At 63.7% G+C, this 22,986-nt stretch overlaps 5 protein-coding genes across 5 annotated transcripts; 4 read left to right on the forward strand and 1 right to left on the reverse strand.

Moving 5' to 3' along the window:
- Positions 1-654: 654 nt before the first annotated feature.
- On the forward strand, positions 655-2,779 carry VTJ83DRAFT_2773 (uncharacterized protein; the record flags this gene model as incomplete). Its single annotated transcript, XM_071009080.1, has 4 exons — positions 655-927; positions 1,016-2,223; positions 2,287-2,700; positions 2,773-2,779. The coding sequence occupies 4 exons, from the start codon at positions 655-657 to the stop codon at positions 2,777-2,779; spliced, it is 1,902 nt and encodes a 633-aa protein (XP_070869313.1).
- A 735-nt stretch (positions 2,780-3,514) lies between these two features.
- Positions 3,515-5,825, forward strand: VTJ83DRAFT_2774 (uncharacterized protein; the record flags this gene model as incomplete). Its single annotated transcript, XM_071009081.1, has 5 exons — positions 3,515-3,632; positions 3,710-3,964; positions 4,062-4,847; positions 5,011-5,035; positions 5,099-5,825. The coding sequence occupies 5 exons, from the start codon at positions 3,515-3,517 to the stop codon at positions 5,823-5,825; spliced, it is 1,911 nt and encodes a 636-aa protein (XP_070869314.1).
- Positions 5,826-8,306: 2,481 nt separating this feature from the next.
- On the forward strand, positions 8,307-12,385 carry VTJ83DRAFT_2775 (uncharacterized protein; the record flags this gene model as incomplete). The annotated part of the gene is made up of 2 exons (XM_071009082.1): positions 8,307-8,843; positions 8,897-12,385. The coding sequence occupies 2 exons, from the start codon at positions 8,307-8,309 to the stop codon at positions 12,383-12,385; spliced, it is 4,026 nt and encodes a 1,341-aa protein (XP_070869315.1).
- An 889-nt stretch (positions 12,386-13,274) lies between these two features.
- VTJ83DRAFT_2776 (uncharacterized protein) lies at positions 13,275-15,814 on the reverse strand (the record flags this gene model as incomplete). The annotated part of the gene is made up of 3 exons (XM_071009083.1): positions 13,275-14,654; positions 14,710-15,538; positions 15,612-15,814. 3 exons carry the CDS (start codon positions 15,812-15,814, stop codon positions 13,275-13,277), a joined length of 2,412 nt encoding a protein of 803 aa, XP_070869316.1.
- A 2,079-nt stretch (positions 15,815-17,893) lies between these two features.
- Positions 17,894-22,972, forward strand: VTJ83DRAFT_2777 (uncharacterized protein; the record flags this gene model as incomplete). Its single annotated transcript, XM_071009084.1, has 1 exon — positions 17,894-22,972. One exon carries the CDS (start codon positions 17,894-17,896, stop codon positions 22,970-22,972), a length of 5,079 nt encoding a protein of 1,692 aa, XP_070869317.1.
- Positions 22,973-22,986: the final 14 nt, after the last annotated feature.

The following is a 22,986-nucleotide window of genomic DNA, read 5'->3' on the forward strand; positions in this document are numbered from 1 at the left end:
TTGTGTCTTTGGTTCACATGTTTTGTGTTGTTTGGGTTAGGTTCGTGGGTTATTTTTGCCGCGTGATATCCCGGGAGAAGCAAGTTCGCAACAACAGCAATTGGAGATGAACCTGACCTGACGGTTCTGGCGTGTATGGTAAGGTGAACGTTATGAATAATATCCATCAATACGTCGAGGATGCGAAACCGTGAAAACGTGACGCAGGAAATTTTCAGAGATGCCCCTCCTGGGCCTTCCCCGCGCCCCCTGATTGGCCCATGCCCCTCCTCGGCCCGCTTTAATTTTTGTTTCGGCTCTGAGTCAACCGCTTTTGGCTTCCGGTGCATTGGGAAACAGCGGCGGCAACCAACAAAAAGAGCCACGAGACAGCCCCGCCATCCTCACTCCCCGACCTGGCAGCCCATGACGCCCTGCTCATGCTCCCGACTGCTCCTGTTCTCGTCTCCTTCGTTTCGGGTTAGAGCCTCCGTCTCCGCTGCCAGATCCCTCGCTCGGCCTCGTCGTCCCCAATCCATCCTCTCCGCCTCTGCGGTCGCATACGGCCGGGCCGTCTCGACAACCCCGCGTCTCTCCCTCGCCTGCTCGAGGCCCCTCTCCGCCGTCGTCCCCTCGTCCGCGTTCCATATCTCCTCGACCTCTCCCGTCAACCCCATGGACCAGCTGGCGCAAAAGATCGGGGCCATGAGCCTCGAGGCCATGTCCGAAAAGTATCCCAACTGCTACCCCGAGCTCAACCCCTTCGACTTCTTCCGCGCCCACCTCGCCAACATCCTGGCCGATGTCACGGGCGTTGACCCCGCCATCATCTACCCCGCGCTGTCATGGACCTCGGGCCTCGACAAGGGCGACCTGATCATGGCCGCCCCGGCCCTCCGGGTCAAGGGAGCGAAGCCGGACGAGCTGGTGAAGCAGTGGTCAGAAAAGGTGCGGCTGTCGCTCGGGACGCGCCGCGCCGTCGGGCCTGTGTGAACCCTTGTTCTCTTGTTGCGTTTCTAACCCGTCTGTTGCGCAGTTCCCCGACAATGACCCCCTCTGGGAGAAGCCGACCGCCGTCAACTACTTCCTGGCCTTCTACCTCCGCGGGGACGTTGCCGTCAAGACCGTCATCCCGATGATTCAAAAGTACGGCGCGGCGTACGGCCGCAACCCCGCCCACGGCCTGCGCGATCCCAAGGACCCAAGCAAGGGCAAGAAGCGCATCATCGTCGAGTTCAGCTCTCCCAACATCGCCAAGCCCTTCCACGCCGGTCACCTGCGCAGCACCATCATCGGCGGCTTCCTGGCCAACCTGTTCGAGGGCGCCGGCTGGGACGTCGTCCGCATCAACTACCTCGGCGACTGGGGCAAGCAGTACGGCCTGCTGGCCCTGGCCTACGAGAGGTACGGCGATGAGGAGGCGCTCAACAAGGACCCCATCAACCACCTGTTCCAGCTCTACGTGCGCATCAACAACGAGATGTCGACCGAGAAGGAGGACATCGACAAGCGCCGCGAGGCCGGCGAGGACGTGTCCGCGCTCGAGGCCAACAGCCTGGACGAGCAGGCCCGCCGCTACTTCAAGAAGATGACGGACCGCGATCCGGCCGCCCTGGAGATGTGGCGCCGCTTCCGCGACCTCAGCATCGTCCGCTACAAGGAGACGTACGCCCGCCTCAACATCCGCTTCGACGAGTACAGCGGCGAGAGCCAGGTGTCGGAGGAGGCGATGGAGCGCATCGGCCGCGAGATGCAGGACAAGAAGATCTGCAAGGAGGACAAGGGCGCCATGATTGTCGACTTTTCCGAGCTGGTGCCCGGCAAGGAGGGCAAGCGCCTCGAGAAGCCCATCGTGCGCAAGCGCGACGGCACCGCTCTGTACCTGACACGCGACATCAGCGAGCTGCTCGCCCGCCACGACAAGTACCAGTTCGACCGCATGATCTACGTGGTGGCCTCGGCCCAGGACCTGCACCTCAAGCAGCTCTTCAAGATCATCGAGCTGCTGGGCCACAAGGACATCGCCGACAAGTGCCAGCACGTCAACTTTGGCCTCGTCCTCGGCATGAGCACGCGCAAGGGCACCGTCAAGTTCCTCGACGACATCCTGCGCGACGTCGCCGACAAGATGCACGAGACAATGAAGAAGAACGAGGAGAAGTACAAGCAGGTCGAGAACCCCGAGGCCACCGCCGACACCCTCGGCATCAGCTCCGTCATGGTCCAAGACATGTCGGGCAAGAGGTTGGTCTTTTTTTTTGGCTTTGACGAGGGATTCGGGTTTCGGAGGAGCTGACCGTTCTGCAGGATCAACAACTACACCTTCAACATGGACGCCATGACGTCTTTCGAGGGCGACACGGGCCCGTACCTGCAGTACGCGCACGCCCGCGTGTCGTCGATCCGCCGGCGTGCCGAGCTCACCGACGAGGAGCTCGCCTCGGCCGACCTGTCGCTGTTGACCGAGAAGCACGCCGTCAACATTGCCCGGCTGCTTGCCCAGTGGCCCGACACGGTCCAGACCACGCTGCGCACCCTGGAGCCCACCACGGTCCTGACCTACCTGTTCAAGATGACCCACGCTCTCAGCAGCAGCTATGACCATCTCCAGGTTGTCGGCAGCGAGCGTGAGCTCATGAAGGCGCGCATGGCGCTCTATGATGCGGCGCACACCGTGCTCGGCAACGGCATGCGCTTGCTGGGGTTGACCCCCGTGGAGAGGTATGTACATGTGCGACCTGCAAGACGGAAGCAAGTGATATCAGAGAGATCGATGCTAACGATGGGCCGCAGGATGTGAGCATGATTCAGGTACAAGTGCGAAGCAGCAAGGGGCGTTTGGGAACCAAAATGTCTGGGTCAGGTCAGGTTAGACGGTGCAATAGACGCCGCTTTGGTGGTCTCGAATTCTCCTTTTTCTTTCTCTTCTTACCGTGGGGTGGGTGTCGCACCGACCATGCCTGACCCCTCCAGGACAAGACGACAAGACCTGCCGTGACACTCTTGACGCTATGACGGTATCCCAGCGCATCCCATCCGGCCTTTTGTTCCTTCCCGTCCTGGCCATGACGCTCTCATCACCATGTCCTATTTTTGTCGACTTCTTCTTGCCGTGATTTCCCCAGAGCGTCACCTCTGACGATAGGATGACGGGAACACCAGCGGGTGCAGGAGGAGCCTTACTCATGGCTCTCGGCTTCTTAATCAAAGCGATGGGGGTTGGTGCTGTCATCTAGTAGATCATCTGGACAAGGTCGGGTCCTCAAGTTTGCCATTCTTCCCCATCCAGCGTTATTCCGACTTCTTTTCCAAGCATCGTCCAACATAGCGCATCGGCCAGCATTGTGGTTCCCCTTTTCTTGTGGACTGAACTTCTCAACCCGCACCGTTCTGCTTCAAGACTCCTCACCAACAGACCGTCGCCAACTCTGTCTACCTCCCACCCTGGTGTCCCCGTTCTGGTGCTGGTAGCAACGAGGCACATCTGTATAGACTCTATTCCCTTCTTCCCACCTTGTGAGCCCAGCCGGACAAGATGATCGCCAAAATGCTGTTACTGGTGGTTGCGGCGTACGTGTTTGCCGCCGCCATCCGCTACCTCTACAGACTGTACAGGCTTCCCAAGGGTGCTCGCTTTCTACCCGGGCCCGTCGGTACGTCGGCCTTTGTCTCGTCCAGAGGACGAGAACCTTGCCGCCTGTTCCCATCCCCAAGCTCATCATTCGAACAGGAATCCCCTTCATCGGTCGCATCCACGACCTCCCCGCGAAATGCATGTGGGTCAAGCTGCATGAATGGAGCAAGACGTACGGCCCGATCTACCAGACGGAGATCTTTGGCACGACGCACGTCTGGATTACGTCCGAAAAGGTGGCCGCCGACGTCTTGTCGAAGAAGGCGAGCATCTACTCGGACCGCCCGCTCATCCCCAACCTGCCGGACAACCGGACGAGCGGCGATTACTTGGCTCTTCTCGGGCGGACGGGTGAGCGTCTCCTTGGGTCTACAGGCTTCGCAGTTGACCAGCGAGGAAAGCAGAGCAGCAGAGAAGAGCTAACGAGCGAGGACGACGGGTGAAACAGACACATGGCACCGCCAACGCAAGCTCTGCAGCCACCTGATGCACGTGTCGGCCTCGGCCTCGCTCCACTCGTACCCCACGCTGGAGCGCGACCGCTTCCTCTACCTCATGGCGCGCGACCCGGCCAGCTACGTCGAATGGATCGAGCAGTTCACGTCGCGCACCGTGTCGTGGCTGTCGTGGGGCACCCCGCGGCCGGCGCAAATCCTGCGGCACACCACGTTCGGCCTGCTCGAGACCATCAGCCCGTCGGGCGCCCTGCCCAACGTGATCGGCGCCCTGCGGCACCTGCCGGCGTGGCTGAGCCCGTGGCAGCAGAAGGAGAGAAAGAGGCACGAGATGGAGGATCGGCTGTTTCGAGCGAACGCCGAGTATGTGGCCAGAGACGCCGAGAAGAGACGGGGCGCGCCGAGCTTCTTGAGGACGTATGTGGAAGAGAAGCTCGCGAGGCAAGGGGCGGAGCAAGCCGGCACGCAAGAAATCCGTGATGGTGTTGGTGGTGGCGGTGGTGGTGCCACCGTTTCTGCGCGCAAAGAGGTTGGCGACCTTGACGAGGCGAGGCACGTGGTTGGGCTCATGGCGATCGCGGGCGCGTTGACCATCGGAAGCCCCATTCAGAGCTTTCTCCTGGCCATGTGTCACTACCCAGAATGGCAGCGGAAACTGCAGGAGGAGCTGGATGGGGTGCTGGGAGGCCGATGCCCCGAGTGGGAGGATCGTGAGAAGTTGCCGCTGCTGAGGGCCGTGGTCAAGGAGGTGATTCGGTGGAGACCGCCTGTTCCGACCGGTACGTCCCTTTGGTCTCGCGGAATGAAAACAAAATATGCCATGCTGCCACCGTACAGGTGGTGGATGGTAATTGGGCTGGGCTTGGTTACTTACCCTATTCCCAGGTATCCCGCACGCTCTGGAGGCTGATGACATCCACGATGGATACTTCATCCCCAAAGGCGCCACGATTCACCCTTTGGAGTGGTGAGAGCCTTTTCCCTCTCGGATTGCAAGAACAAAAATAAAAGCTAACACATGCTGCTCCAGGGGCATCACTCGCGACGAGACGCTCTACCCCGATCCCGAAACCTTCAACCCCGCTCGCTGGCTCGACCCGTCGTACCCAACAACCTACCGCGAGCCTCTGACCCGCTATCCCAACCTTTCAGGCTTCTCGCAATTTGGCTTTGGCCGGCGCACGTGCCAGGGTACACCTGTTGTGGAACAAGATCTGATGCTGACGATGGGCGGCCTGGCGTGGGCGTTTCACATCCGGAAGAAGCGCGACCCGGCGACGGGCAAGGAAATCCCGGTGCACTGGAACGACTTCACCCCGCTGCTGATTGCGAAGCCGGCGCCGTTCCAGTTTGATGTTGTCGCCAGGTCGGAGGAGCGGATGAAGGCGGTCAGGCAGAGGTACACGGCGGCGGTGCACGCGTATGAAAAGGCGCAGAGGGCGAAGCCCATGGACATTGCCAAGTTTGAAGGGGATTTGGGGGAGAGGATTTATGGGGATGAGAAGGCGCATGCGGATGCGCTTGTGCCAGGAGAGGGGGTTCGGGTGGATGTTGAGTCGGGGGAGGCGTTGCAAAGCGGCAAAGGAGACAATGGGGACGAGGCTATGGATGGCATGTTGCTGCCATCCGAGAAGCTGCACGATATGGAGCACAGGCCCGTTGCTGCGACTACGGCCGCCGTGACGGCGGAGGAGGAGGGGAACAACATCTGGCTTCGCGCGTCGGGACCGGATCAGGCGGGGAGGCGTGAGCTGTGAGTCATACCTTGGCCTTGTCGACAGGACGGAGACTGGGGGAGTGACCAGTCACTCGTGATAAGGCGTTTTCCATTCCTTTTCGTTTTGGGATACGATGGGGGGCGCAGTTCCATGCTGGGGCGAACAGCGGCAGATTGTTACGGTAGTTTCGGCCAATTCAGCGTAGTTTGATTTGATTATGGTGTATCCTGACTGGAAACGAAAAACATTTGGTCTTCTCGCAGGATGCTGCAGCAAGAACACAAGACCTGCGTGTGCGTGAGATCAACGCTTATTGCGTACGGTTACGCCGAGGTCTCTTGTGGCAGCGCTTACGGCCTATTATTAACTCTGCCATGGACGCTTACACGATGGAGAGTGTGCAGCAATGACGCAAAACAAGGTCCCGGCAGTTTCAGGCCTCGACCTGGCTGGCCATAACGAGAGGAGAGCGGAGCGTCCCGTCGGATGCCGTCCCGGAAGCCACATCATCTGGTAAGTATACGACCGCGCCAATCTGGATTCTCGATTCAGGCGCTGGGTGAACCCTCTGGCATGCAGCGCCCCCTGCTCTCCTTTCTCGCTCCGTTCAGGCTTATCCGGGCAGCCAGCGAGACAGCGCGACAAGCGGCATTCCTCGCGTGAAATTGTAGTGCTGTTGGACGACGAGGTCGGGGCGGTGGTGTTCCGACGTTGACCAGCGGAGCCGGAGATATCATGGTGCATGGTGTTGTCTCTTTTATCCGTGTCATGGCCAGGATCCACCGGAGGCTTACTTTGCCGCACACGCGCACGGGGAGGTGTGGTTCGCAAAAAAAGGGGGGGGGGGGCAAGAGAGCGGGAGAGTCGATCCTCCGACCCCGGTTTCGCATGGCCACGGAGAAGTTCGACGGATGGGGGCTTCTCGTTTCGTTTGGCATCGCCCTATCTCCTTGGTTTGATTTTGAGAAGGATCTGAAATGAAGGAAGCCTCATGCCGCCGGTCCTTTTTGGTCCGTCTGGCTAGGTATGACATCTTCCAGGGTGATTGACGATGATGGCTCGCAGTCCCGTTCGCAGTCCAGCCGGGGCCGGGATCCCTGGGTCGCCCTGTCGCATCCGCCATCGCAACACCCGGCCCAAGCCGACGGTACACCAACGACCGAAAGAACCCGACGGTAGAATCCAATGGCGACCTCGTGGCAAAATAGGTCATGGGTTTTCCGGAGCTCTTCAGTACCTATGGAGGAGGACAGAGGAGGAGTGGAGGAGTCGGGTACTTGAGTCGTCGAAGCGCACGACCGATAGTTGGTCGGGAAAGTGGAGCACCGGCGCCGGGAGCACGGCAGGCCCCACACAAGAGAACCCGAGAAGGGATCTGGGATCGGTTTCCAGTAGGTACCTAGGTAGTTACCTTACTGTGTACTATTAGTTACGCAGCAGTTGCTACTGCGTAGTACATACACCGTAAGGCCGGAAGACCCACAGTCACGTGTAAGACCCCGGTTGCCAAGGCCAGGCACAAGCATTGAGAGGAAGGCGATTGGCCCGATCGGGTTGGGGGCGCTTGAGCGAGCTTGAGCGAGAGCCCCAGGCAGCAGCATTTCTTCAAACGGCGCTTTCCTCTGGTCAGAGGGCAGAGGTTCGACCATGCCCAATGGCCCCCCTCCCCCCAGGGCCCCAAAGTGGGGCTCGAGGTGCTGTTGCCCTTTCCTCGTCCATCCATCCCGCTCAACGTCCAAGATCAGCTTCCATCGAGGTAAGGGCAGCGCGGGTGGGTAGGTCACACCAGGTGAACACAAGGCGCGGCAATTTGCCCCCCCCCCTCCCCCCTCCCTTTCCAGGTTCCCAGGCATGGACATGGAGGGCCCGTCGGAATAGCGGTAGGCACCGAAATAACCAGCATCTTAGGGGGCAAGATCCGACGTTGTTTCTTATTTTTGTGAAGAATACGGCCCCATCCATACCAAGGCATCGGCCGTCACCTCATCCGGGGGACACATCGAGACGACGACTCTCAAAACCACAACCTGGCTCAGGTTGTCTTCCGGTACCTATTCTGCCCGAGCAAACTGCTTTCTGGTGATTTGCCTTTTTGGGATCGTCCTTCTTCTTAGAAGAACAAGAAAATCGAACCGGCTTTTGCTTGGTTGGTTGTTCTTTTTATTTTTATTTTTATTTGTTTATTTTTTGGTGAATATATTTTGTGTACCTTAGGGGGTGACAGGGACAAAGTTGACCACAACCTCAAGGTCAGGCCGGGTTGGGTATGACACAGAGCAACGAACGGCTCCACGGTCCATGACGAAGCAGCCATTCCCTCTCCGAACCGCCAGGCAACTCTGATATCAACGACCCAGAACTCCATTTTGGCTTCTCGTCACCCACCCGACGGGCTGCTCAGCACCGCATCCTCACGCCACCTGTCGATGTGTTGACCCTCACCAGCCACGTCGGCGCCGTCATCGCCGACGGCTCCCAACTCTCTTGGTCTCTCGCCCTTCCTCGCCCGAGGACATCACCATGGACTCCTTCATCCCCATGGGCGGCGTCCAGCTGCCGGTCCAGCGCCGGCTCAGCCGCCTCTACAATGACACCAAAAAGTCGTCCGACTTCGTCAAGTCGGAGCCTTCCCCTGCCGAGGCCGACCCCGAGATCAAGGCTTTGCATCGCAAGCTGCGCATCCAAAAGGACCGCCTCGTCACATGGGGCCTCGAGTGGTCCGACCCCAGCCAGTCCGCCGAGGTCCTGATCGACTCGTCCCTCTCCAAGGCCGGCCTCAGCGAGGTGGTCGGCAGCATCATGTCCACCATCAAGGACATCTTGGCCGAGGCCGAGCCCCTCTGGAACAGCTCGCGCCGCCTCGCCGGCGAAAAGGTCGACCCGGACCCATCTCCGCCCAAACGCGGCGAGAAGATCCGCATGGTGGTCTGGGACAAGGGCCGTTTCGAGGACCTCATCCGCGACCTCACCACCTCCATCGACACGCTCTACGACCTGTCGCGCACCCGCTCCTCGTATGCCACGGCCGCCGGGCTCGGCCGCCGGGCTGCCGCCGCCGTCCGCCCCCGGCCCCCGAGGATACGCGCCCCTTCGAGTCGTCGCGCATCCAGGCCCCGCGCCAGATCGACCCCAAGTCGCTGGATTACCTGCGCTCCATCCAGGCCGAGCCCATGACGGAGCGTCCCGCCGACGAGTCAATCCCGTCCCGCGACGTCGTCTTCATGCCCCCCCAGGCCTACGCCGAGCTGACCCAGACCACCGCGGTCGCTCGCCAGCAGCGGGCTCCGTTGCTGCTCGAGTACGCCAGCTTCGACCCGATATACTCCATGACGGGCATCTCCCCGCCCATGGCCCGCTTCGAGAAGCTGTCGTCCGGCTTGCAGTCCGAACCCCAGGTTCCGGGGCCCTGGATCGGCCTGCCGCGCCTGCTGGCCTACTTTGAGGACATGGATCACTCCCGCTTCGGCCTTGTCTACCAGTTCCCGCGGACCTTCAACCCCGTCACCTTTGAGCACCTCACCCATCACGCCTTGAACAACATGTGCTCGCTCGCCGACTTGCTGGCCCGTCCCGACTTCGAGCCAAGGCTCGAAGCCAAGTTCCGGCTTGCCGCGAACCTTGCCAACACCGTCTTCGACATGCACGCCCGCGGCATCACCCATGGCAACCTGGTCGCCGAGAACATCTCCTTCTGCAACGCCGTCGGCACCGATCCCGAGGTCAGCGGTATCACCCAGGGCGAGGTGGACATTCGGCGCCCCTTGATCTCGTCCTTTGACCCCTTTTTCGACCCCAAATCGCCCTCTTCGGAGCCCGGCGCCGCCTCTCAGCCCTTCTCGCCGTTTCGGCACCCCCTGGATCCGCGCCACAACGCCGAATCACCCCTGGTGAACAGTCCGGACTCCAAGACCTTGGACCTCTACTCTTTGGCCATGCTCTTGCTCTCCATCGGCCTCTGGACCCGTCTCGATAACCTTGTTACGCCAGAATCGCCGACCCTGCCGGCCTCCGTGCTCGACACGCTCGCCATCCGCTGCGGCACCTTGTACATGAAGGCGGTCCAGACCTGTTGGAACGCCGTCGACCAGGAGATGGCGGGCGACCGCACGTCCGAACAGGTGGTCTACCACGCCCAATTCAAGGCCAGCCGCTACCTCGAGGCATGCTGCATCATCGACGGCGTTAGCAACCTCGAGGAGCGCCTGGGCGACGATTTGGGCGAGCCGCGGCCCGAGCCCGCGCCTGCCTCTGCGACGGCTGGCCCGTCATCGTCATCCAAGGAGAAGGAGGCGGAGGCGGAGGCTCAGACAGCCAGGACAGAGCCGCCAGCGGAAACGGCGCCATCCTTCTCCCTCGCCGGCGGGGCATCTTCGACGCCCGCATCTACGCCCAGGAAGAAGCTGCGACTGTACCCGCACGTACCTCTGCCGCCCGACGTGGTTCACCGCTGGAACACGGTCTTCATGCCGCAGATCAACACCGCCTTGCGGCACTTCTACCGAAAGCATCCCGAATCCGTCGAGGTCTCCCTCGAATCCATCGGCGAGAGCCCCCAGCTAACCCGCCCCACCGTGCTTGTCGTGTGCACGTCCGTCGGCCTCGTCAAGGCCATCCTCAAGAAGAAGCTCCAGAGCCTCTTCGACGGCTCCAGCGGCGTCGGCCTCAAAGTCTGCCGCGGCCAGGTCCTCCGCTCACGCCGCCAACCGAGCCGGCGGAGCATGGCCAAAGCCGTCGCCATGGACGGCTCCGAGGAAATCACGGCCGCGAACCCGGACTTCCAACAACGCCCCCGCAACGGCGCAAGCATCGGCGCTTGGATCGGCGATCGTCATCTACCTCCCGTCAGCTTAGGTGGCGTCATCACCGTTGACGACCGCCAGTACGGAATGACGGTCCACCACATGCTGGACGACCCCGACCAAGTCGCAGCGGCGGCAGCGGCGGCCGCCAAGGCAGCTGGCGCGAAGAGGAGCATGGCAGGCCCGCGCCCGACGGACCTGGCCGAGTGGTACGCCCGGCAACAACGGAGAGGGGAGGAGGAGGTGGAGGAGGAGGACGAGGAGGACCAGGATGACAGCAGCGGTAGCGAGGATTACACATGTCAGTTTGGCGATTCGGATGAGGATACCTTGTCTGAGTCAGCCGTGACGAGCGATTACTCGGATGATGCTGGCGAGGGAGACGAAGACGAAGACGAGGAAGATGAGTTCGAACCCGGCGACATCCCGGGCGTCGAACCGGGTTGCGGAGATGGGCACATCATCACGCAGCCGGCCTTTGACGACGTCCCAGAAGGATTTTACCCCTCGGCCGAGACCGAGGACGAGGACCACTTGGACACCTACGCCGTCGGCGAGGTGTACGCCTCGAGCGGCCTGCGCAGGCGCACCGACGGGAACGGCATGGTGCACGAGATTGACTGGGCCCTGTTCGAGTTCATGAGCGACCGCGCCCCCGAAGGCAACCTCCTTCCCCACGCGCCACCTCCCGGCGCTCAACGCCCCCGCCGCGCGTCATGGGACGGCGAGCCTCTCGAAGACGAGCCGGTCCTGCGGCCAACGGCGGTGCTGCCGTCGTCCAGCCTTCCGGGGCTCGAGGTGCAGTGTATGGCGCGCACGAGCGGCTTGCAGACGGGGCAGATCCTCCCGGCCGTCGCGTCGGTCAAGATCTACGGCCGCGTTACGCCCAGCCACATCTACCAGATCGCCGGCACGGCTCCGTCGCACCCCCGCCCGCCACAGCCCCAGCCGGGAGGGGCAGGGGCCAAAAGGGCCCTGGCGATGGGAATACCAGGCGACAGCGGCGCGTGGGTGGTGGACCGCGAGCAGGGCGCCGTGTGCGGGCACGTCCTGGCATGGAGCGAACGCAAGCGCGTGGCCTACATCTGCCCCATGGACGTGCTGCTCCTGGACATCGCCGAGACGCTCGAGGCCAACGAGATCAAGCTCCCCGGCGGGCAGGTCATCTTCTCGCGGGTGCCGGCGCGGCCGGTCAGCCAGCATGCCTCGGCTCACGCCGGCGGCGGCGGCGTAGTCCCGCACGGCCACGCGTACCCGACGGACCCGACGGACCCCTATGGCCTGCCCCGAGCAGGGGGCGGAGGCGTCGGGGTCTCTCGCAGCCTCACCCAATCCTCCACCGTCAGCGCCGTTAGCGCCGTTAGCGTTGCCAGCAACGCCAGCACCGTCAGCCGGCTCAGCAGCCGCTTCTCCACCTCGTCCAGGACCTCCGCGACCCCGGCGGCGGGGTACTACGGCCGCGGCGGGGAGGAAGATGAGCTTGGCGACGGAGACGACGAGGGGGGTGGTCTGGCCGGAGCGCCGTCGTTTCAGAAGCGGCATTCGAATCGGCGGTCGGAGGTGAGTTGGCGGGGCAGCGTCGGGAGCCACGTGGGCGGGGCGTACGGCAGGGGGGGCTTGACGACGGCTGGCGGCACGGGGTATGATGGGTTTCGGGAACGTGAGGCGGAGGAGGACGACGACGAGGACGAAGGGCTGTCGGCGGGGATTGGGGGGATGAGGCTGTCGACACGGGGCTCGGTGGAAGGGCCGGGCGGGAGGAGAGGGTGGAGGTCACGGGATGCGAGGGGGTTCTTTTAGCTGGGAAGCTGTTGTGTGCCATGGGCATGTTTTCTCCGGCCGTTTTGCCATCCGGCTCAGCCTAGGAAGCGTAGGCGTGGGGGCCAGAGATTGGATATGGACAGATGGCCGCTTCTTGAATATACATTCTTTTTGTTTCCAATCGCCTGTGATTCTTGTACCTACCCTAGAGAGAAGCCCGTGGCCGAGCGCCGTTGGAGCAGGTAAAGGACAAGCCTACTCGGACAGGCCCCTCCTACCTTGGCCTGGACGCCAGATCGAACAAAGGCCAAGACTTGAGAAGTGGCGAGACCAACAAGAGAGAAAACAACGGTCCTCAAGATAAACAGACTGGACACAAGGGATCATGATGGATACCGATGGCGAGGACGACGACGACGACGACGATGATGATGATGATGATGATGATGATGATGATGGTGGTGGTAGTGGCGGTGGGGAACAATGCGACTACGAGAGAAATGTGCCACCTGCTTGTGAGAGAGGGTATATCGATAGAATAATCCATCCCTAATGTAGTGGTTATGATACATGGAAAACCAGCCGAAGAGGAAACGAAGAACTGAGAAAGGAAAAAGAAAAAACACAAAACAAGAGAAAGAGCCGACCGACTCCGTTGGGATCCATGGTGCCGTTCATGGTGCCGTTGGCCGACAAACGCCCGCCCACGAACCCAGGCTCCGCTCTTGCGGCCATGTCCCCTGGAATTGCACGCACCCCTCCCCGTACCGTAACCATGATGAGAGAGCCTCCCTTTTGCCTGTTCCAATCCGCCCCGATCCCAATAGATACCTACCGTACGTACCCTACCCGAGGTCATGGCAAAAACGGAATACCAAGTTTTCCTCCTCCTCCTCCTCCTCCTCTTTCTGCTCCTCCATCCGCGTCGTTATAGATGGTCCTTCCACAAAGGCGCCTTGTCGTCCCCGGCACTGTCCGCTGGCTCCGGCCCCGGGGCCGCCTCGGGATTGTCAAGAGGCTTCTTCTGCCCGGCAGCGGGCTTCTCCGCGTGGCTAGCCTTGGCATCCGCCGGCTCCGGCTCCCCCCCCTCCTTGGTTTCAGCTTGAGGCTCTTCCGTTCCGCTCTCCACGACGGCCAGGACGGGCGCGTCCAAGATCTGGGTGGAAGCCAGGTCAGGAGCAGCATCGAGAGCGACGGACGGATCCGTAGGGTCGGAGAGCGGGGTGGGCTCGGCGGGCTTGTCAGCAGCAGGCGGGGTAGATTCCTTGGGCGGATCGGCCTCGACGGGCTTGACGGCTTCGGGTGTGCCGGCGGCGGGGGTATCGGAGCCGGCCTGCGCAGGCTTGGCATCGTCGGCGGCGGCGGGCAGCTTGGACTTGGTGTCCTCGGACGACGGGGAGGACGCAGCGGCGGGCTCCGAGGATGCGACCGTGGATTCCAAGGGCTTCTGCTCGGCGGTTGGCTCGTCCTCGACGGCGGGGCCGTCGTGGGCGACGGGCTTCTTCTTCTCCTCAGCCGCCGCCTCGGCGGCCTTGCGCGTCACCTCGCTGTCAAACTCCTCCGAGGCATCGCCGGCAGCCAGCTTCCACTGGGCCACCTGCTTCAGCCGGGCAAGCTCCTTGGCCGTGGCCGCCGCCGTCTCCATGGCTTCCTCCTCAATGTTGGCGGCCTCGAGCTGGGCCGCCTCCAGGCTGGGGTGGCTCACGACGTGCTTCTCGAGATCGCCCTTCCACTCGTCGAAGCGGCTCTTGAGGAGGTGGTACTTGGCCCAGTCTTTGTAGGTGACGCCGTCCATCCAGGCCCACTTCATGCCGATCTTTTGCAGGGCAAGGTCGCGGATGTTTTCGAGGATGGCAAAGTGGGTCTCGGCGGCGCTCGTGACGGCCGCCTGCATCTCGGCGTCGTAGCCCTCGCGCCAGGCGCGGACGGCCTGGGCGCGCTCCTTGACGGCCATGCCGGCCCCGCGGACGGCGGCGACGATGGCGTCGCGGCCCTCGTCCGGGGTGGCGCTGCCCTCGGCGACGGTGGCGACGATGTCGCGGATGGCGACGCGCAGGTCGGCGAGCCGCGAGGCGGCGGCGGTCTGCAGCCGGGCCAGCAGGTCGCGGCCGGTGACGCGGGCCTCGCGGCGGATCATGCGCTTGGCGATGTCCTGGACGCGGTCGTCAATCTCGGCGAGGCCCTCGTCGGCGGCCTTGGAGTAGCGCTCTTGCCAGTCGCGCAGGTCGGCGGCGATGATCTCGCGGGCCTCGCGGCGGTGGGGATCCTCCTGCTCGAGCTTCTCATCCACCTCGGGCGGCGGGATGGGCTCCAGGGACACGCGGGCCGGGCCGAGGAGCTGGCCGGGCGGCGGCGGACGAGACGGACGTGGGGGTGGCCGACGGCGAGGACGGCGAGGACGGCGAGGCCGGGGCCGAGACGACGGGCTTGGAAAAGCTCGTGGTGCTGTCGGCGGCGCCGGCGGCGCCGTTGGCGGGGGCCTGGGAGGGCCGGGGCGGCTTGGGCACCGTCTTTTTGGTGGGGCTGTTGTTGTAGCGGCCGAGACGCTTGCCGATCTTGACGAGCTGCGGCTCGACGTTTTCCGTGTAGACGGCGCGGATGTGGGGGCCGACAGTTCCGTTGAGGAAGGCGTACGTCTTGTCCCAGGCCCAGACGGCGGTGGGCACCAGGGTGTCCCGGGCGAAGGCCGAGGCGGCGCGATAGCCATCGACCAGGTGCGGATGGGCAAAGCGGTAGGCGGGAACCACGGCGCCGTGGTAGACGTGGACGACGTTGGCCCGGGCCGTCACGTAGTAGGGCTGAGCGGCGGCGGCGGCGTGGGCAACGTGCGGAGCGAGCGTCTCATCGTACCAGACCTTGGCCAGGGCGTAGTACTGGTCGACGTGGGGCTGGACCGACGTGTCCCACCGGGTGCGAACGACGGCCTGGAGCTGCTGGAGGTGCGGGGACGCGTGTTGCTTGGTGTAAGCCCAGGCGGGCGAGACGAGGGACTCGTCCACGGCAACGTAGTAGGGACGGACGATGTCGGCGTACGGGGCGGCGTAGGCGTCGTAGTAAGGCTCGAGGTAGGGGGCGACGGCGTTGCGGACGTGGAAGTAGGGACGGCAGATGCGAGGCGACTCGTCGTTGCAGGCGTCGAGAGAAGGGGGACACCGGAACAGGATGGTGATGATGGAGTACCATGTTAACAGCCTGGGGTTGGGTCCAAGGTCAGCCAGTCAGGTTCCACCATGGACATCAAGGGACGAAGACCGGGAGGACTCACCGGGCCACGAGATTGAAGAGTCGGGAGACAAGACCGGGCCGGCGACGGGCCAGCTTTGCCTGGTGAGCGGCGGCATGGTTGTCGAGGGAGGAGGAAGAAGAGGAGGAGGGACGTGATGAGGGAGATGGTTTGGTGGGGCCGTTGAGGCCGTTGGCCGCGTTGGGCGTCTTTTTTTTCTTGAGAGGACTGCTCGGGCGGTCCATGATGGGTGCGGCCGAGGGAAGAGGAGGGGGCGCGGGAGGGAGGTCAGCACCAGGCTGGCAACCGCAGCAGGCCGCGCCAATGGTGGAGGATGAGGGAGGGGGGGTGGGAAAGGGAGGTTGGTAGGTGGTGAGGCGGGCAGGTGTTGGTGTTGAACCTGTTCCTTTGTCTTTTTTTTTGTTGTTTTGTACTTGTTGACAAGAAAAAAGATGGGATGGGAAACGAAAGCGTTAACTGGTTTGTGGCAGGTGATGGGTGCCAAGAAATGACGGAGCACGAGAAGCACAGTCTGAAGTGGACAAACGGACAGTGGAGACCAGGGCCTGAGGTGATACTGTGTATAGTAAACGTCCGGTTGGGCCAAGCGCCACTGCCGCAGCTGCAAGAGATGACGCCAATGACGCCAAACGTTGCAGCAGAAGCCAGAAGCAGACGCAGCAGACGCAGCAGGAAAGCAGGCAAGAGGCAAGAGCAGCAGTTTGCAGCCGAACCTGCGAAGAGAGAGAAAAAAAAAGAAAAGAAAAAAAAAAAAACGTGATGAGAAGGCCTCTCAAAAAGTTCAACAACAACCTGGAAGTTCCCGCAGGGCAAACATTGCCCAGAAACCACCAAAAGAGGAAACCGGTTGGATGTCGGGTACCTACCAGGTACCTAAATATGGTACAAGTACCTAACGTTGGGTACTTCACCGGAAGGTAACCTGGAGATCCATTTCCCCCTTTTCTTTTCCTTTCTGTTCGTTTCTTTTTTTTTTTTTTTTCCTGTCTCTTTTTTCGCGGCTTGTTCCTTTTCGATACCTGGGCTCACATGGTATGTACATGCCTAGGTACCTAGCTACCAGTTGGTACCCGAGGTAGCGCTGCCCTGAGGTGTGTCAGGTAGGTTAGGTACCTATAGTACTATAGTTGAGCTCTTCCGTGACATGGATAAGGTACCTGGTCATAACTTGGTTACCAGTCGTGCTAGGATAAAGGTACAAGGATGCTAGACCCCGGTTCCTGCCCTAGCCCCAAGCTCCCTCATACGCAGTAGATAGGTACCATAGTACGCAGTACTGCGTAAGTATGTATGTCGCTCTCCCATGCTCCACCGCCCTAGGCCTTATGCCGTTAACGTTGGGTATCTGTACTTGGCTGGCTCGGTCGGGTCGGGGGGGGGGGGGGGAAGGGAGAAGGAAAGAGAACAAAAAGACCCACTTTTCCCCCTCGGGGCCTGGGCGGTGTGCTGTGTGCTGTGTGCTGTATGAGTAGTAGTATGGATGCCTTGCCTGAGCTGCCTGAGGTGCGGTGCCTGCCCTGCTGGGTCCAGCGCTGAATTCAGTGCCGTCAACTGCCCAAAGGCCCAAAGCCAGCGTCATTGAGTGGATGCCATGCGGCGGCGGCGGGTGACGACGGATGGGGGTGGGGGGGGGGGGGGGGGGATGAGGTGGGGCCCCGGCCCCGTCTTTCTGCAAGCAATGCTCACTTTATTCATTCCCGTCATTCTTTCTTTGCCGACTGCACCACGCACGGCGCGGCATCCCGTCCGTCCATCCTCCAACATCGCATTTGCCTATCCATCATCCTCACCTACCAACCTATTCGTCCATCCATCCATCCATCCATCCATCCATCCATCCATCCATCCATCCATCCAACCAACCAACCATCCAGCCAGCTAGCCAGCCATCCAAACGCTCACTCGCTCGCTCCCTCACCCACAAGGTCCCTCACCCCAACCTCCAACCTCTTCCTGTCCCGCCTTCTGCTGCTTCTGCTTCTGCTTCTGCTTCGGCTTCGGCTTCGGCTGGTTCCACACCTGGCATCGAGGCGATCCCAGAGATAAAAAAAAAAAAAAAAAAAAAAAAAGGAATCCATATACGTCACCCGCCATTTTCGGCCGACTCAGGTGTCATCATCGTCGACATTGTTCATATTCCGCCCACGCCGCGCTTCGTCCCGCTTCCACCCGCTCCGGATCCCCCGAAACGAGTCCCGTCTCCTCTCAACAACCCCTCGGCTCCGGTCCGGGCCAAACCCCCCCTCCCCCCGTCCTCCCCCTCGCCGAGGCATGGGGAGGATGCGTGCATCACCCCCCGCGTCATGACGTCGAATGGCGTAAACGCCGTGCCTAGCCACCAGCCTCCGGGCCAGCCCATCGCCGACATGGACGGCTTCCCCCTCGAGCTCGAACCCTTCCCTCCCCCCGACGACCCTGTCCGCTTCCCCAACACGCGCCGCCGTCTCTCGGCCGCCTCGCGGTCCCCGCCCAAGCATGAGGCGCCCTCGGACCCCCCCTCGGCCGACCCGGACACGTGCAGGATATGTCGCGGAGAGGGCACCCCCGAAGAGCCTCTCTTCTACCCGTGCAAGTGCAGCGGCAGCATTAAGTATGTCCACCAGGACTGCCTCATGGAGTGGCTCTCGCACTCGCAAAAGAAGCACTGCGAGCTGTGCAAGACGCCCTTTCGCTTCACCAAGCTCTACGACCCGGACATGCCCGCCACCCTGCCCTTCCCCATCTTCGTCCGCCACACGGCAAAGTACCTGGCCCGCGCCCTCCTCGTCTGGCTCCGCGCCGCCCTCGTCGCCAACGTCTGGCTCGGCTGGCTGCCCTACCTGATGCGCGCCGTCTGGTCCTTTCTCTTCTGGATCAGCGACGAAGGCCTGGGGCCGAGGCTCCCCGCTGTTTCTTCTTCCTCCTCCTCCTCCCACGCAGCTGCCTCGGCCGCCTCCGACGCCCTGGAGCGCCTCTCAGGCGCCCTGCCCCTCGGCCTCGGCGTTTGTCCCACCTCCCCGCTTCTCGCCAACCCGGCCGCCGCCACCACCCCGGCCTCCCTCGCCCGCGTCCTCGAAACCCTGCCCCCGGCCTCGGCCAGGTTCGTGCGCGGCCTCTTCTCCATCAACCTGACGTCGACCGATCCCGTCTACGCCTCCGTCCTGCGCCTGCTGTTCGGCACCGCTTCCGGCTCCGCCTCCGCCTCCGACCCGGACCCCTTCCCCGTCCCAAGCCCCCGCCTCGACGTCCGCCGCCGCTCCCTGCTGAGCGACGTGGCCTTCCTTCAGAACCTCACCCGCCAGCCCTCGGTGAACCGCGCCATCATGGACGTGCTCGAGGGCCAGATCATCACCGTCCTCGTCATCGTCAGCTTCATCCTCATCATCCTAGTTAGAGACTACGTGGTGCAGCAGCAGCCCGATATCAACATGCGCGCCTTCGCCGATGACCCCTTGGTCGCCCCGGCCCCGCCCCTCGACGATGCCCACCCGGAGCCGCCGCACCCACCGCCGCCGGAGCGCCAGATCGAACCCTTGCCCGCCCCAGCGCCCGAGCCCGAGCCCGAGCCCGAGTCCGAGTCCGAGTCCGAGCCCGCGGCTTCCCAGCCAGGCGCCGTCCAACAGGCGGCCCGCGGTTCCGCCGCAGCATCATCCCGGCCGTCTTTCGACGAGGTGGCCGAGCATGCCGACTACGACCGTGCCGACTTCCGCGACTATGTCGACATCTACCGCGAGGCCGGCGGTGACCCCGAAAAGATGTTGCGCCTGGCCCGCTCCATGATGGATCGCCTTGACGACGCCGACCCGGACGGCCTGCCGGGTCCTTCCGGCTCGCAAGACGCCATGCCCGAGTCCGACCTAGGCGCCGACGACCCGGCCATGGGCGTCCGCCTGCGTCCGAGGGCCCACACCGACGGCCCCGCCCTCCCCCGTCCCGTCCATCCCCTGGCCAACAACAACTGGTCGTTCAACGACTTGCCCCTTCCCCCTCCGAGGCCGTCCGGGCCCGACAGCGACGCCACCGAGTCTCTCCCGGCGACCCTGGCGGAGTTCGATGGGGACGAGGAGGACGAGGGGGAGCACGAGGCTCCGGCGCAGCAACACGCCCCGCGGGAACCGCCGCGCGCGCCCTCCCAGGCGGAGCCCGCAGCGGCCGCCCCGCCTCCGCCTCCGCCCCCGCGGCCCGGCCTCCCCGGGCGCCTCCTCGACTTCATGTGGCGCGAGGTCGAGGCCATCCCCGAGGACGAGCTGGCCCACGTCAACCAAAAAGGCGATTTTGGCGAGGAGGATCCCGAGGACGAGGCCGCCGCCAACCAGGAAGCCATGGACCAAGATCCCGACGCCCCGATCCTCGACGATGACGAGGCCGAAGACCTCGAGGGCGTCCTCGAGCTGCTCGGCGTCCGCGGCCCGCTCGTGGGGCTTTTCCAAAACGCCCTCTTCTGCGCCTTCCTCGTCTCCATCACCATCTTCCTCGGCGTTTTCGTCCCCTACAACATCGGCCGCGTCGCCATCTGGGCCCTGGCGAACCCCTCGCGCATCGTCCGCATCCTGTTCGGCCTGGCCCGCCTGCTCCAGGACTGCGCCCTGCTCACCGTCAGCTCCGCCTTCACGGCCGCCTCCGGCTCCCTCTACGTCGTCGGCCGCTTCCTGATGCTGCCGCGCCTCGCCGCCACCGCCATGGCCGCCCTGCGCGCCTCGTGGTCCACCGCCACCGCCACCGTCCTCCGCGTCAACAGCGCCGTCGACTACGACCTGCCGCTCCTGTCGCCCGCCGAGGTCCGCAACTTCTCCGCCGTCAGCCACGAGGCCCTCCAGGTGCTCAAGCACCACGTGGCGGCCAGCGTCCTCGTGCCGGCCCGCATGCTAGGCCTCCTGGGCGGCGGCGGCGGCAGCGGCGGCGGCGGCGTGATCCCCGGGGCCGCCGCCATCGCGAGCGCCGCCTGGCTCGCTCTGAAGGAGGTGCCGTCCGCCCTCCGTTCCGGCTCCTGGCTGCTGGACCTGGGCCAGGCCCCCGCGACGGCGGTCCCCGCCGCGATGGCCGACGCCTCCCTCGCCCACTGGGGAGCCGCCGACCGCTTCTGGGCCATCCTGGCCGGCTACCTGGCCATCTCGCTCGCCGCCGCCCTGTACCTCAGGCGCGGCGTCCCGCTCTCGACGGCCCCGGCCGCCCAGGACTGGGAGGCGTCGCTCCTCGACGCCCTGCACCAGGCCAGCGGCGTCGTCAAGGTCATCCTCATCATCAGCATCGAGATGCTCGTCTTCCCCCTCTACTGCGGCCTGCTGCTCGACGTGGCCCTGCTGCCCCTCTTCGAGAACGCCACGCTGCAGTCGCGCGTGCTCTTCACCGTGCGCTACCCCGTCACCTCCATCTTCGTCCACTGGTTCGTCGGCACCGGCTACATGTTCCACTTTGCCCTGTTCGTCTCCATGTGCCGCAAGATCATGCGCAAGGGCGTGCTCCACTTCATCCGCGACCCCGACGACCCGGAGTTCCACCCCGTGCGCGACGTGCTCGAGCGCACCGTCGCCACCCAGCTGCGCAAGATCCTCTTTTCGGCCTTTGTCTACGGCGCCCTCGTCATCGTCTGCCTCGGCGGCGTCGTCTGGGGCCTGGCCCTCGCCCTCCCCGGCACCCTGCCCATCCACTACTCGTCCGACGAGCCCGTCCTCGAGTTCCCCGTCGACCTGCTCTTTTACAACTTCGCCATGCCCCTCGCCGTCCGCTTCTTCCGCCCGAGCGCCGGCCTGCACGCCATGTACACGTGGTGGTTCCGCCGCTGCGCCCGCGCCCTGCGCATCACCTGGTTCATGTTTGGCGAGTGGCGCGTCGACGAGGAGGGCCAGCTCGTCCTGCCCCCGGGCTCCCCCGACCGCGGCCTCCCCGTCTGGCGCCGCTGGTTCCTCGAGGTGGACGAGCCCACCAACAAGGTCGTCGCCCGCAGCTGGCGCGGCATCCTCGAGGGAGGCGCCGCCCCGCGCCCGGACCTCGTGCCCCCCCGCGAAAGCGGCGGATACGAACGCGCCCGCGCCAAGGCGTCCCTGGTCCGCTCGGGCCAGCTCGTCCCGGACGGCCGCTTCGTGCGCGCCCCGGCCTCGGGCCAGGTCAAGATCCCCAAGGGCGCCAGCGTGTTCCTCGAGGTGACCGAGGGCAACGCGCGCCTCGACGGCAAGCCGGACGTGTCGCTGACCGACGTCTACTCGACCGACCAGTACCAGCTCGTCTACATCCCTCCCCACTTTCGCCTGCGCATCTCGGTCTTCATCCTGCTCATCTGGCTGTTTGCCGCCCTCACGGGCGTCGGCATCGCCGTGCTGCCGCTCGCCTTTGGCCGCTGGATGCTCCGCGGCATGCTGCCGCCCCACGTCCGCACCAACGACGTCTACGCCTTCAGCATCGGCATCCACATCCTCGGGCTGGCTCTCTACCTTGCCGTGCGCGCCGGCCCCCTGGCGGCCGCGCTTTGGCGACGCGCGGCCGCCTGGTCGGGCCGGGTCCGCCGCGAGGGCGTGCCCCGCGTCGTCAAGGCCGTCGCGTTTGCGCTCCGGCTGGTCTACTTCTACGCGGTGGTGTTTGGCGTGTTTCCCATGATGATCTCGTCCCTCCTCGAGCTCTACGCTCTCATGCCCTTGCACGAGGTGCTGTATGGCAACTCGCTCCTCCTCCGTCGCGGCCTCCTCCCCGCCACCGCTGCCGCCGATGTCACCGCGCACGACCCTGCAACGGCGGCTGCTGCTCCTGCAACATCCACCGCCAGCTTGGCCGCGGGGCATCTGCCCATCCAAACGCACAAGGAGCACACGATCCGCCTCGTCCAGGCCTGGACGCTGGGGCTGATCTACCTCAAGCTGGCGACGCGGATCATCAACACGTGGTTCAAGGGCAGGACGCTCTCGAATGCCGCGCGGGCCGTCATGCGGAGAGGATGGATGGATCCGGATTGCGGGATCCTGACGAGGTCGTTTGTCGTGCCTGGGCTCGTTCTCTGGACAGCGGCCGTGACGGGGCCGTTGGTGGTGGCTCGCACAGCCGTTGCTCAGGGGTTGGTTGACGTCCTTGTGCGCCGTGCCGCTGCTGCTGCTGCTCCCGCCGCTGCCGCCGCCGCCGCTGCGACGGGTGCGGCTTCCGGCGCCGGTCATGGCGGGGGAGCGCCGTTGGAACAAGGCGACCTGCTTCTTCCTCCCGAGGAGCTGCGCCGCGTCTTCACCGTGGTCGTGCACAGGCTGAGCTTCCCCGCCGTCGCGCTCTTGGTGGCCGGGATCTTGGTCGGGTACAGCGCGGTGGGCGTTGCAAAGAGGTGGAAGGGAAGGATTCGCGACGAAGCGTACCTTATTGGGGAAAGGTTGCATAACTTCGGGACGACCAATGCGCCGAGAGCACGGGGAGCTTGGACGAGGATATGATGTCCCCCCCCCTT

Source organism: Remersonia thermophila, chromosome 2 (genome assembly GCF_042764415.1).
Source record: "Remersonia thermophila strain ATCC 22073 chromosome 2, whole genome shotgun sequence".
Classification (NCBI taxonomy): Eukaryota; Fungi; Ascomycota; class Sordariomycetes; order Sordariales; family Chaetomiaceae; genus Remersonia; species Remersonia thermophila.